General features: G+C 31.8%; 1 protein-coding gene across 2 annotated transcripts; it reads right to left on the bottom strand.

Annotated features, from left to right (window-relative positions):
* Positions 1–517: 517 nt before the first annotated feature.
* LOC131856058 (2-oxoglutarate-dependent dioxygenase AOP3-like) lies at positions 518–9,473 on the bottom strand. 2 transcript variants are annotated; one of them, XM_059207250.1, is made up of 4 exons: positions 9,045–9,472; positions 1,294–1,364; positions 1,037–1,167; positions 518–962 (listed from the first exon to the last, which is right to left on the bottom strand). In XM_059207250.1, exons 1-4 carry the CDS (start codon positions 9,413–9,415, stop codon positions 738–740), a joined length of 798 nt encoding a protein of 265 aa, XP_059063233.1. In that variant the 5' UTR covers positions 9,416–9,472; the 3' UTR covers positions 518–737. The 2 variants fall into 2 exon arrangements, with proteins under 2 accessions (XP_059063233.1, XP_059063232.1); XM_059207249.1 differs by having other exon boundaries at positions 1,037–1,364; positions 9,045–9,473.
* Positions 9,474–15,119: the final 5,646 nt, after the last annotated feature.

The following is a 15,119-nucleotide window of genomic DNA, read 5'->3' on the forward strand; positions in this document are numbered from 1 at the left end:
GTTACATGCACTAGAAAACTCCATAGAACATCATATATGCATATACATGGGTAATATATATCATCAATAGAATGAAGATGATTGTGAACCCATATGCCTCTTAGAATTAGTGATATGAGATTCCAATCGATTACCATATTTTTGTTAGTATCATAATCACTTCCAATTCTATTTTCAATAACATGTAATTCTAGCATATTGCGAGTAAAGCATATATCACTGCCTATTCTAAACATTTGCAAAATCAAAACGTCACTGCAAACACTACCATGCATCTAGTCAAAACAACAAATCTAATCATAAGTCCATCAAAACACAGATAAGCAAGATAGGTAAGGGTATCGCGTCCTCCTGATGAGTGATCATCCACGGAGCTAAACATTCAAGCCCATAATATCTAAAAAATTTAATCACATAAGATGGATAAGAGAGGGTCACTACACTAAGCAAGCACTTTCTCATTGATAGCTAGTAGTTTATTCATTAATATCATTCTCTTTCTAAATATACAACATCGTAAGATAAATACAAATTTTAACATTATAATATTTCAAAAATAAATACTATACCACTACGTGACACCTATTACTAAATATTATATAATTCAACAAGAAATCAACAACAAATTTACATTCCATTCATACTTAAAAACAATATTTATCTTCTTTTTTTTTCTTTTTTTTAATGTTTTTTAATTTTTTTAATTTTATTTTTAATTTTTTTTAAATCACTAAATTCTAAATAAAAATGTCAAGAGGAGCTTCTTGGACTCGAGCATTTCTATAGTCTTTGAAAAGAAAGGGTTTATAACGATGTGGATAGTGTTCATCTATGAGCTCCTCTGGTACACGCACCTCTTTTTCCTTCAAAAAATTCCAGAAGAAACCGATAGAAAGACGAGGCTCCATCCCCTCATATGCTACACGATGCTCCACACTCCAACATCTATCATTGCTCCATATCTGTAGCCAAAAAAAAAATCAGAATTCATCTAAAGAAAGAATTGAGTTTAAACTAGATTTAGGAATCACTCTACCTTTAGAGCGTTGGCTATGATGACAGTGAATGATCCAGCAAGAGGTTTTACAGTGAACCATTCACCTTGTTTAGAGCGCATTTCAAGACCAGCCACTTGGTCATTATATAGAATTGTCATCACACCCAAATCTGTGTGCTCCTTGAGAAGAATATCATTAGCGTCACTTGATTTTTCACATAGAGAAAAATAATTGAGACGAAGCAAAGCTTCACATTCTGCAAAATCAATCTCAAAATGTTTGCTGAGTTGCAAACCTTGAAGGATAAGTTTTATTAGGGAATTTGTGAGATCAGCTAACTTGGAACTGTATGTTCTTAGGCTATCACTGCACAACATGTCCAAAAAATTAAAATTATTATATTTGTATTCAATCAAGTAATAATTAATTTAAATAATAGAGTTTAGATTCATTATAGAATATTATAAAATTTAAATGTTAAAATACAATGAAAATTAAATATTTAAATAAAGAAAGGAAGGAAATAAATTCAATGCATGTACTTTTAGTTTTGATTTTAATGTGAAGTTTTTTATTTCGGTGTTAGAAAATCATCTATCAATGTCTTGAAATTTTAGTCTATATCTTTGACTAGGAAATCTGAATATACAAGGTCACAAAAGTGATTGCATACCCATGCAACACATCTCATTGATTCTTAATAGTCTAAAACTTGTCCAACCTTAAAATTTTGAGATCTAAATGTTATAAGGACTAGTGGTCTGTATAAAAACCTTTAGGGAAGGCATTGATTTGCAAACATTATTTTCTCCTCAATTAAAAACCTAGTTGTACCAAGTTTATGTCTCTATGTGAAAATCAAAGACAAAAGCAAGAGTGGAACATACCTAGGACAATGCCACAAGAAAACAAATGGAAAATAGATTATTTGTTAAGCTCATGGATCTATATTTTATTTCATGTTCTAACATTTCAAAATGATTTCAAATGATGGAAAAAATGTCTTTGAATACAACAACCAAGCCTACAAATGAACAAAATGTGTGGTAGGTCGGCTCATAATGTCTAGTGAAATGGTTAACATGGTGGAACTTCTAATTTTAAATTTTAAAATTCTGGTAATTAAATATAAAATTATAGAATTGATCTAGGAATAATTCACAACTATGGGTTTGGTCCAAAGCAATGAAAAATGGTTTTAAGGATTAGAGATTTGAATCTAGGGTCCAACAATAAATGAGATTAAGATGTGTGAAGCCATGAGCTAGATTTTTGCACAAATATGTCACTTGTAAACTAATTATTACATTTAGGACACTCTAATCAATGTGGGTCAAGAACATAAGGGCAAAAGGGAATCATTGTGTATTTTCAGCATTACATTTTGCACCAACTTTGATGTGAGGGTGAAATATTAGACAAATGCATGTAATTAAGACAAGTAATAAAAAATGATAAGAAAATATGTTTTAAATACTCAATAGAATTTCATTAAATTAACAAATTATTCTCTATTTTTTTCACAATTAGTGGATCATTCAAACCTTCAACTTTCAGAGAAAAATGCAACAAATAACATGTCTTATAGATGTTGAGATAAGAATTCATTCCAACTTGCTAAAAAAAAATGTCATTAAAAAAGTAAAAAAATTGAGAAGGGAAGAGTAAGGGGTTTTTCATGGTGTGAAAAAGATTCAAAAGGTCTAGCTATGCAAAAATGTAAAATGACTGTTAACTATGTAGATAAGGTGTCAAAGTTCATTATCTAGATATAAAATTCAATCTAACCACAAAAAGAATGATAAAATGTCTCCATCTAGATATGGTAATAAATCTCTATTTAGTACCAAAAAATGATCCTAATTCTCATAATAATATCATTAAAATCCAATTTATGAAGAACATTAATGCAAATATATGCCCCCTACAATTGGTTGTGCATTCATATGATGTAATGAACTGGAAAAGAGTGAAAAATACATAACGATGATAAAGAACGCAATATAGTCATGTATGACCATGTGGACACATAAGCTAGAAATAATAACCAAGACATATGTACAATGTTACCCCTAGTGTACAAAGCTGGCAATATAAGGATAGCCATATATGCCAGATAAAAATTATGTAACCATGTCAAGCATATTGTAATCATTAATATATATAGCATCATGTAAGATAAAAAAATAATAGTTTAATATAAACATTGAATCATGTAGAGGAGAAAAGTATTAGATGCACCTAGGGTTTCCCCTCAAAATGAGGAAATCACAAGCAATAAGTAATAATGATATAAGTCATCATAGTATCAATAAAGTGTGTCTTATAGGATGCAAACAATGTCAATATGAACACCTAGGATGATCAAGAATAAATATTATTTCCATCATGAAGATGTAGATCATAAATTCTACCATAAGAAAAATAATGGTTATAATGATTGTACCATCACATGGTACATAGATATCTATGTCTATAAGACATACTATTATTAATGGTGTGAAATAATTATGATTAGTGTCATCAAGTATTAGGTGTAAATGAATGTAAAACATAATATTATACATCAATAAGCACATATTAATTATATAATTTACATTAAAATGATGATAATAACATTTCATTTTTATATTTGGTCGAAAAGATGTATAACTCTGATCATTCATGATGGTGCATTGTAGGAGCCACACTTTCACATGAATTAAAGAATTATCTAAATTGTTTAATGCTAACAATCCTTTGAAGCCCAAGTATTATTTGTTTCTTATTTTTTGTACATATTTTAGAATTTTCTAATTGATTAATATCCTAGAAAATATTGTAATTTTTTTTTAATATAGCTTAGTAAATCTACAAAAATGACCTTATGTATACACAAGTTTGTCTTGATATTTATGTACATGATACGATATTAGCGAACCTACTTATAATACATGGACTCAATCTAAACCATTTAAAACTTTGAATTAATCAATAAATTAATAATTTTGTTTGTAGAATTCATCTTTCATATTATAGTTGTTGATGCCCCAAACTATATACCCTATAATTTTAGAGGATACATCTTAATGACCAAACGTGGGGATAAGGTCAACTTAAATGCATAAAAGGGGACTCATAATCAATATACAAGTAATCTAGGCTACTTAACAAAAGTAAGTTTAACTTCTCTATATTTTTATTTTGGCTAGGCTTGTGAGGGTGTTATTTTCCAATGCAACTAAAATAATTATAGTTAAATGGAAATGAAACATCACTGATATAAAACCAATAAAATATTAACAAAATTTTTGATAAATATAAATATGTTCAATGATATTGTCAAGAAAGAGAATAATAATAAATAGATATTAAATCCTAATAAAAAAATGGAAATACCTCCTTTGTAATAATTAAAAAATACAAGTTCCTAATTTTTAAATAAAAATAATAAAGGCCTAAGTACTAATAAATATTTTGGTCCATTTTCACATGCAAACAATTATGGCTAATATTGATGTATCATTACCATGGACATATAAGGAGGGTGAATTCATAGTTGATTATTTTTTTACTCATTGTATTGGTTGATCCCCCATCTCTTATAAACCTTAGTAAATGTTAATCTATATTAAATGCATTTATCTATATTATTTCCTTCAGTAGCTATTCCTAATAACACATGGATGATGCAAAGAAACCTTTCATAGTACATGTTGGCAAACAAATCCACCAACATTTATTTTCTTTTATATTGACACACCTTTTCCCTCCTTTTAGTACTTTTCCACCTAACTTTTTGCTTTCTCCCAATATATTTGATTCATTTATGACAAATTATTAATTTTGACAAGAAATATAGCTCTTGGATTTTGGTTAGTAATTGTTTACCATATAAATGATTTTGTTTCTATCACCCCATCCTCCATTGCTTACATTTTCCCTTGGATAAATATCCAGCCCATACCTAAAATATCCAACCAATAGTAGCATACAACTTTACAAGTGGACCCAAATAAGTATCTGATGCAACTAAACACATCTCCAAAGATGGACCATGAATAAATATTTATTTTATACGTTAAAACATTTATTTTCTTATACAAGGTGTATAACAAATTTTTTCCCAAAAAATATTTCATTTTATATAAATTTATATGAATTTATCCATACTTTGTGGGAGCTACTTCTACTCAAGCTCTCCATCAACTTATGTGTCATGATACTATCTATAATATATTTTTCTTTTTTCCAAGCACATTCTTTGTGGGCTCATATTGGTTCTAAGTACACACTAGTTTATGTGTCATGTTTTAATTTACACTAGTTTTAATTTTTGTTGTGCATCTACTTTGCAGCAGGATACACATTGGTTAAATCAACTTCATATTGTCTTATGTGTCATTAAATCTTAGATAACAAAAAAAAATTTTCAATGCATATGCTTAGGGGGGAATATTTATAAATTCACATTATGTTTCATGACATATTTCTCTATCTTTTACATCTCATTATAGTTGTGTTTCATAGCTATTACATGTTTTGAATAATAATCACATACTTTTAACAAAAAACACTTGATATATGAACAACTAATATCATGTGTACAATAATGAGAAATGAATTCTTTCCGTAAGTACTAAAAGTTATTGAGGCATCATTTGAAGGTTCAATGCTTTATCCTAACATACTTATTCATTTTTAATTAACACATTTATATTTTCATATATAATTCATAAATTCACATGCATGCCAAAGTAGGGGGGAATGTAAAGGATAAAAGTATGTATCATATATTTTAACAACACTTTCTATATAGTTGAAGTGCTCAATCAATGTATTTGGTTCATGAATTAACCCCTACCCACAACCTATTAGCTAAATTCATTTGCACACATCCCTAGCCCATGCAATACTATAGACTAGGTTATCTAGCTTGACCTAGTAGACCACATTCAATCATTATATCTCACACTCCAAATCCAACCCTTTTGGTATCCATCTACTATCTATTTGGTTTACATGCCAAAAAATCTGAATTGAGTAATTATGGACATGTAAGTATAAAGAACTATAGACTAGGTTATCTAGCTTGACCTAGTAGACCACATTCAATCATTATATCTCACACTCCAAATCCAACCCTTTTGGTATCCATCTACTATCTATTTGGTTTACATGCCAAAAAATCTGAATTGAGTAATTATGGACATGTAAGTATAAAGAACATATAGATAATCAACATCTGTAAACTACCAACAAGAATCGCTCAAGAGATATTTGGTTCTAAAGAATACAAAGTTGAATTCTACATCTTGACATTTATGTTGTGTGCACAACAAATTGCCCATATCTAGAGGTTTGACTACTACTAGGACAAGCTTAGGATTCCTCCTCTTATTTTAAAACAACCCTTTTTATTTTACGAAGCATAAAATGATTCAAAAACAAGTTAAAACAATGAATAACAGATTGCATCTTATTCTTGTTTCAACGGTGGCACTCCCATTGGGCACCCAAACAAACCACTACGCTAAGGCAAAAGCTACTTACACTGGTTTAAACATGGCTATCAGAGAAGGGTTCAAAAAAGTGTGGGTTGAGAGAGATTCACTTATCATCATTAGATGTGTGAGTAAACATACCAAGCCCAGCTGGACTATCAAGCACTTAATTCAGGAGTGCCACATTATGATTACAAAATTGGACAAATTCAAAATTTCCCACATTTATCGGGAAGGTAACATGCCATCCAACCACCTCGCAAATATTGATGTGGATTATATGGACATAAGGGGGTGGATGGGAAGGGAAACTTTCTCAATACAATTGTGTGAATTGACAAGAAAGGACACCGAATGTATTGGCCACTCATATCACATTAATGATGACAAATTGCCAAATGAATAATGATCTTTCATGGGATTTGAGTTTGGATTTCAAAACCAAGGTTTCTAGAGCTTTCTTCTGTGTCTGGTTTTTCATTGCCTGGTTTGGCTTTGGTGCTTACACCCAATTTTACAAAGGTAGACTACTTATGGGAGGTGACAAAAATAGAATGGAGCTTACTTCCTATGAGAAATGGGAAAAGAATAGGGAGTTGTTGACAAAGATTACTAATGGGGGCCTTGTGTCATATTCAAGAGGCTTTATGGCAATGACCCAAAAACGCCATAGGATTTTGTGAATGGTTGGAAGAAAGGTATCCTCATGGACTTTGGAGCGGAGTTTAGAATTGGTGAAGCCTTCATTGCGGTGATAACTAGCTTGCAGATCGATGGCAATAAGTTTTACATAGAGAGGAAGGTGGCGGAAGAAGTCATTTTGGCCTTCTTTGACAAACAAAGCAAGAGAAACAGGGTCCGAAAGATGGCAAACAATGGTTATAACAGGAAGGACCCGCAATCACTTTGAGCAGATATGGTTGAAGTGATAATGAGGTACATTAGACTTGACGATAGTTATGCCAGTATATTCTCTTACCACTTTATGATATTGAATCATTTTAGGCATAACAAAAGAATTTATTTTCCTTTTTACTTATTATCTTCTCTTCAAAATAGCATTGCGAATCATGCCAAAAATAGTGACAACCTTGTCTTGCATGAGGGGTTAATCATGCTCATCATGGAATATTCCAAAGATCATGGGGTTAAACCCTCCCTAGTTGTCAAAACCCCTAATTCTTTGACCAACCCTAATGTACAAATTGTGTTTGACATGGGGGTGGAGGAAGAGGGGTCTGGTATGGCTATGGACTGGCGAGACCTTAATGTCTCAGAAGATCTAGACTATTTTCCCTCTCAGGAGGAGGGCCGCCCTCAAAATATTACACTTGGCACTAGTAGTAGCAGAAGAAACAAACACCCTAGATGGGCTACCAGTAAATATAAAACTCCTAACCCCAATTTACAGGGTTCTGGGCAACCAAGTACGAAAAAGTCTAAATTAGGAAAAATAGGGGAAGCCAAGGGAAAGGAGAAGGAAATAAAGCTTGACATCCCCATTAAAGTTGAATAGGGGGATACTCAAAAAGATTCTAATTTTGATATTCTCCTTAATAATTGTATTAAAAAAGCCATGAAAATTACTTTCTTTGTGTCAGCAAGGAGATCAACATGCTAAAGGAAGGAATTAAGGGCATTATTGACACCTATACTAAGACACCCATGGCAAGAAAAACTGACAAAATTATCCGAATGACACATAAAGTATCAGAAGATGTTAAGATCATGAAAATGGATCATGAAACAAGGATTGGTCGGTTGGAAATAAGCTTGGAAGAGCTTAAAGGCAACCTGAGGAATCTGGTTGATATTAGCAGGGAAGCCATGAATAATAGCATTGAGGGTCTCAAAAAGGTCAATGCGATGATTGTGGACCAAAGTGCCCAGTTGGTCATTAGTATCCCACCCTCAGACACCAAATAGAAGAAGAAAATCTAGGAGCCAAACTTGCAAGGTACGAGATCACATATCACTACTGGCCCTTATACGAGGACGAGGAGCAGGAACCAAGAGAATTTAGTACCTCTAGGTTCATCATTGAAGAGCTCGAGGAAGTTAACACAAGTATGATCCAAAAGAAATCAAAGCTGATCCAATCTCTGGTTTAGTGGTTTCTTTAGTTATTTCGGTTAGTGGCTTTTGTGTGAGTGTGAGTGTGAGTGTGGCCCCTGTTTCTGTAGCTGTTTTTTCATTGTTTTTGAACTGGTTAGCTACTGTTTAATTTTTTGTATTTTTATCTGACTAGATTTCAGGTCCCTGTAAAACCCGTTTACCTTAATAAAAAACGATAACATCTTATTTGTTGATTAATATTAAATAATAAGATAATTATCTAACCAAACATTCAAAGAAATAAATAAGAACTAAAGCTATGAAATATAAAAGAATGAGAAAAGAGGTGATTGAAGGAATAAATCTATTATCAAACACTCCATGATTTTCCAAAAACAAATAATACCCAATTAAACAAAATTGAACTTAAATTAAAATACTGATTAATTGAAAAGATAGAAATGAATTTCAGAATGCCTTAAAAAATCAAACAAGTTGTATAACATACCAAAATTCAGGATTTCCTTGGGGCCATAGCTTTTGTGCATATTGCTGAATCGAATCAGAAGCCAGTACTGCTGGGAAACATATGGCCTCGCCAGATGAAAGACCAACGCCCTTCAAATACCCATCAAATGGAAGACAAACGGCTCTTTCTTTTACTTGGGGTGGAAGACTGAAAAGACCTCGAGAAACTGAATCCACAGTGTTTAGAAGCTCCTGTTCGACTCCATGATTCACCACACGAAAAGCTCCCCACTGTTGGGCAGCTTCTTTTACTTGATTGCACAGCCTCTGAAGATCAGGATCACCTTCTTTTAACTCTGATTGAAGAACAGAAATATCTATTACAGGGAGCTCAGCCTCTGGAAAAACCATTGTCAGATGAAAATTGTAACGCAGAAGGGTTAGGATTAATGGTGAAGAAATAGATCAATTAGTTGGCATGAGAGAGATTAAGTGTATCTGACAGTCACGTTGACGAAGCACGAGCTAAGTCACGTTGGTCAACTTTGATAGAATATTTTTGGCGTGGATGTGTAAATTTGATGGTGGACCTTCCTGTCTAGCAAATTGTTTTTGCGATGATTGTTCATTTGAAAGTGTCATTAAAATATTAAAATGCATCTTAATATAAATAAGATTAAATATATATCTAATGTATATTTGTAGGATCTTATATAATATTTTATGGTACAAATGTTTAAATATGGTCATATGACCATTACATTTAGGCCTCGGTTATTTGCACTTAGTGGCTGTCTTTTTCAATAGAAGCTTTTAGTTAATTGTCATGGACTATTTGTGATACTTGTAGAAATGTTTCTAATAAGAAAATTAGTTGGATTTCATTAGTTTGTTTAATGCTTCAAAGAGAATTTAATTAATTGTTAAAAAAATGTTAATATATCAATTATATCATTAATAATAATTTGAGTTTTTAAAAAATGTATGTGTCTATTTATGAAATTAAGAGAAGTTTTCCTATCTATATAAGTATGGTCAATTGAGCTACTTATCACTCCTAAAAAATTCAATGCATTTGAAACATAATATACATAAAATGGATTGTTACCTTAATAACTTATATTTAGCTTTGTGATTATTTGAAAGTTACATCTAAATCACCCATAAATGTAAAGGTAGGTCATTGAAAGGTAACAAGCTCGTATCTTAAAACTTTGGGTTTTATTTGTCATTCCTCTTAGTAGGAAAAAAATATTTTCAAGTAACCCAAAAAATAGATCAAAATTGATGTATTTATATTTTGAAATACAATTCACTAGAGTTAGTTGACCAATTATTGAACATCATGATTAGCCTTCTTTTGAAAATAATTGTGCATGGAACACTTCAACTAATTAATTATTGTTTAGAAGAGAACACCGAAGGGATAAGAAGAAAATAATTATAGAAATTAGTGTACAACTTGTTCTAATAACCATGTTTCCTTTAGAATTCTTGTTGAGGATAGTAGAGGAAACATGGTCTACAAACTTGAGTGGAATTCCACTTCATGGTCCACTAATTATAGATTCTATCTCCTTTAGCAACTAGAACTAAAAATTAGTCAAATAAAAAATGAAATACATGTTTTGTACCTTTTAACTATTTAAAAATGAATGCAATAATTTAGAAATATAAAGAAATGAAGCATGAAAATTACACTAAACACAAATATACACTTGGAGAAACCCTATAGGACCAAAAAAGTTCTAGTAAAAGTGATATTCAAAATTCTCATGTCACTATATCTCAACATTCTATCAAGGTACATTTTTATTATTACATGGACCTTCATGAGCCCATGAAACATGTAAACATAGTTCAACATCTATAGACATGCTTGCAACTTCATGAAAGTTTTATAAATCAACTTGTGAATCTCTGTTCGAGTGCCTAAGGAAGGTAAAAATATGATTGAGTTTTCAACTAACATTTTAATATTTAATAAATTATAATAAAATTTTTCGATTGAATACAATCTACTTGGAAGTGAAAGAGATAGCATTTGGAAATATTGATCTCTTTAATGAAACAAATAATAAATGAGACAACTCAAGTGAGGGTATATGAACTAAATCTTCAAAGTAAAAAATGGCCAAAGAGAAGAAAAAGGGCCCTAATTTGTCTCATTTTGTGATTGGGGACAAAAGGAAGACCAATACCCCTCATGCTATGAAGATTTTGGAGAAACCAAGTGTGAATGCTAAAAAGATGATGGATGAGAAGGTAGGGAACAAGGTCAACATCTGTGATTTTGAGATGGACCCCCAAGAGAATGGAATTGCACATAGCAATCCTTGTTGAAATAGAGAAAGAAGGACATGGGACATGTTGATGGTGGGAAAGGATGTGACAAAGGGACAAAACAAGCTTTTCAATTGGATGGTGTCTGAAATCAACTTAATTTTAAAGGGAAGGGTTAATACCCTTAATGAAAAAGTGGATTTGGGGAAGAATAGTTTGAACAGGATCCCTACTTTGGACAACACTAATAAAATGATTTCTCTTATCCAAAATGTGGCCAAGGATGTGAAACTATGAAGATGGGTCATGAGGATAAGATTGGACATCTAGAAGATACCATTGCCAAGGTACATGATAAACTTAGTGTTATTGTGGCTGTGAGTAGAATAGCTATGTAAATTAGTATTGATTGTATCAAACAACATAATGAAAAGGTGCAGACTCTTGATGGTTTGACAAAAGGTAGCTCTAGCCCTCTTTCTACAATTAGGGAGGACAAAGGCAAGAATGTTGCAGTAGATCAACATGGGATGGGTATAGGACCTTCTCTTGGTCCCTCAACTAGAACATACAACCACGATAAAGGTAAGATTGACCAAGCTCATATTTTCCATGATGTTCTGAACATCAACTTGAAGGATTTATTAGCAAGAATGTAGAAACTATAAAAATGTTAAAGAATCTATAGTAGGCTTTCGAGTTTGTAGACCCTCTGGTTTCCTTTTTCTTAGATGTTGGCCAGATTTTAGTTTGCGTTTGGTTTTCTCATGGTGCTTTTTATCCTTTTTTGTTAAGGGTATTGGGGTCCCTTCAAAACCTATTTTACTCTAATAAAAAACTACAAATGAGACAACTACTTTAAGTTGTATAGGTTTTTCATGACTTTATTAGTTGAAAGTGAATGAAAAAAATATTTCATTCACATGTCAAGATTTTTTATTTTAGATCACACCTCTTAAATTAGGAGACTCTTGGTCCCCAAAATCTTAGAAACTCATCAAGTGAGGAATTTCTTCCTCATGCCATAATTTAGATGGATTTTTACCTTTCTTGGCATAGGAATTGTCAAGATCTCATAATAGATGGCTAGTATTGATGAGCTAAGAATTTAGTGAAAATATAGGATGAGCAAGCAATAACATAATAGACTAGTTGAATTGATTGATTAATTAGTTGAGAAAGAAATACATATATTGCAGAGAAAATAACCACCTAGAATAGAAACTACTATCTAGAATAATGGCATGTCATTACATACAAGATTGCACACCTAAGTAATTATTATCCTAGTTAGATAACATCAACTAGAAAACTTATCTACAAGGAATATTTTAGGTAGAACATTCTACATTAACACCCCACCTTAAGTGTAGCTATGTGAATAAATGAAGAGATTAGTGCATGTTCCTTTAAAAAAATGTGTACAAGTTGATGATCAATAATAGGAGCCAAGAATCATCTACAAGAAAAACACCTATCACACAAAAGAGATCAAGCAAAGATTGTATGCTCTATAAAGACTAAAGAATTCTGTATAATGCACAAAAGAATTGAAGATTCAATATTGAAGGTGCACAATATTGGAGGTACTATTACAATGAATGAATGGCTTGCTTTATAGAGAGCAAGAGATAACCTAATCCTAAAATTAGAAGAACTAAAGCAACACAAAGTAGGAGCTAAATTAAGCTAAACTAAAAGCTAAAAAAGCTAACTAGAAGTGCCTCTAAGTGAGCTCAAACTAAAAAAGCATATCACTTAGATGTAAATAAAGCACCTAAGTTTAGCTTAAGTGAAAATAAATTAAAGGACCTAATTAATAAATAATTAGATAATTGTCCTAAAGTCACTCCAACACCCCTCCTTAAGATTAACTTAGGGATAAGCTAAAGGCTAATGATGAATGGAAAATACATGCTTGAATGAGTCCCGACAACTAGGCCTGATTAGGTACTCATGTACAAACCAATGCAAATCAATGCAACTCACAAGAATGAGGTTTCTCTAAACTATGAAAAGGAGAAAAGCGACATGGGATAAAACCCCTCTCCAAAAATAAGATATGTAAAGAAAAATGCAGTACATGTGACTAAGATGAAGGACTCCAAGTGGCCCCCCAAGTACAAAATCAATCATAAAAGTACAATAAATATCCCCCCAATGTAGAAGTAGCTCCAAGACCAATGATGAATGCTTGAAGACTATACATGATCTACAGCCCGCAAACAACATATCTCCTCTTTGGAAGAAACCAATCCATTCGAGATAGAAGAAGCCACTCAAGCCATAACCAAAAGATGTAGGAATCCAAATCCAAAATGTATGTGCCTCTGTAAACTACTCAAATGTTGCTATGTACATGAATGATGAGGATGCCACAACTAAATCAGGTACTTGCCCAATAAATGTAGGATGTGACAAATTAGGACTCTGGAAAGTCTAATGAAGAACAAGCTCCATGGGTGGTAAAGATGAGTTGATGTGGCTATCAATAAAGAGGAGATGAATATCCTCAATATAGATCTCTATATATGAAATATGAGACTCCATAAACAATGATGATATGTGTGCTAGATACGAATCCTAAATTGTTGTGTTTAGAAGAATAATATCGTAATAGACTAAATCAATGAGGGCTATGCATGAGTTAATGCCAATCTAATCAAGAACAGCAGAAGATGAAGATTATTGAGATGGGATCTCAATGTGAGGAGTAGGAACATGAAGATAGGCCTTTGATCCATCAGAACATGCAAGGCCTTTGATATACTCAAGCTCCTCTATAGTATTATCATCACAAGGCATGATATTTCCATGTGCAAGGGGAAAAAGACAATCTGTTGTAGGATCCTCTAAAAATTGAGTGATATGAGGGTCTCCAAAGATCTCCCAAAAGCGAGTCCAAAGTGAGCAAAGATTGTCAAGGTCTGATATAGAAAACACAATGTCATAATCAACACTAGAAAAAACCACACCTACAACATGGTAAGCAAGATTACCCCAAGCTGATTTACCTCTTGAAGTTGCTAATTTAGGTACAAGTCCATACAAATAAGGCAACATATCTAGCCACCTGAGACGTGTCAAGATGTCATGTCACCAAGACTCATAATTGTCCTTAGCCATTCAGACAACTAAAGGATGAACAAAAAATCCATGATACCTCCTCAAATAAAATTATCAAATCCCAATAATCTCGGCACATGTAAAGCACATCAAATATAACCCTTTCTAACAAACGGGTAAAAGCACAAACTTGTGTCACACTTTTATAAAGGAAGTGACCAACACAACTAAAATGGTTTAACTTTGACCACATAAAAGTGACATTTCTAAATTAAATTTGAAAATGATGTAAATGGATGAAATCTAGAAATATTAATGAAATTTATGTTTGTTATTTTTTAAACTAAAAAAAAAATGATTTTTTTAATATATTCAAAGATTGATTTTTTATTGTTGAAAATCAGGGGTTCTAGTTGGCGTCACCAAAAGAAATGATTTTTTTTTTTTTTTCTTGATTTTAATTTTCCAAATGGATGACACATATATGCAATGCTAAAAAAAGAAAAATTAAATTTTGATGTATATTTTTCTCATAATAAAATTTTTAAGTCTAACATAGTTTGATTTGGTACTTTTCATTTGGCATCACCTTGTGTATTAAACTTATCATTATCAAAAAATAAATTATACCCTTTTGGAGAAGATTCTCTCAAAAAAATATTTTGTAAACTTTTTAAATATTATTTAATTATTTTTTTAAAATTTCAAATCCGCCTCTTTTCGAACTTGCAATGTTTAAAAAATAAAATATATTAACATTAATCAA

Source organism: Cryptomeria japonica, chromosome 6 (genome assembly GCF_030272615.1).
Source record: "Cryptomeria japonica chromosome 6, Sugi_1.0, whole genome shotgun sequence".
NCBI lineage: Eukaryota > Viridiplantae > Streptophyta > Pinopsida > Cupressales > Cupressaceae > Cryptomeria > Cryptomeria japonica.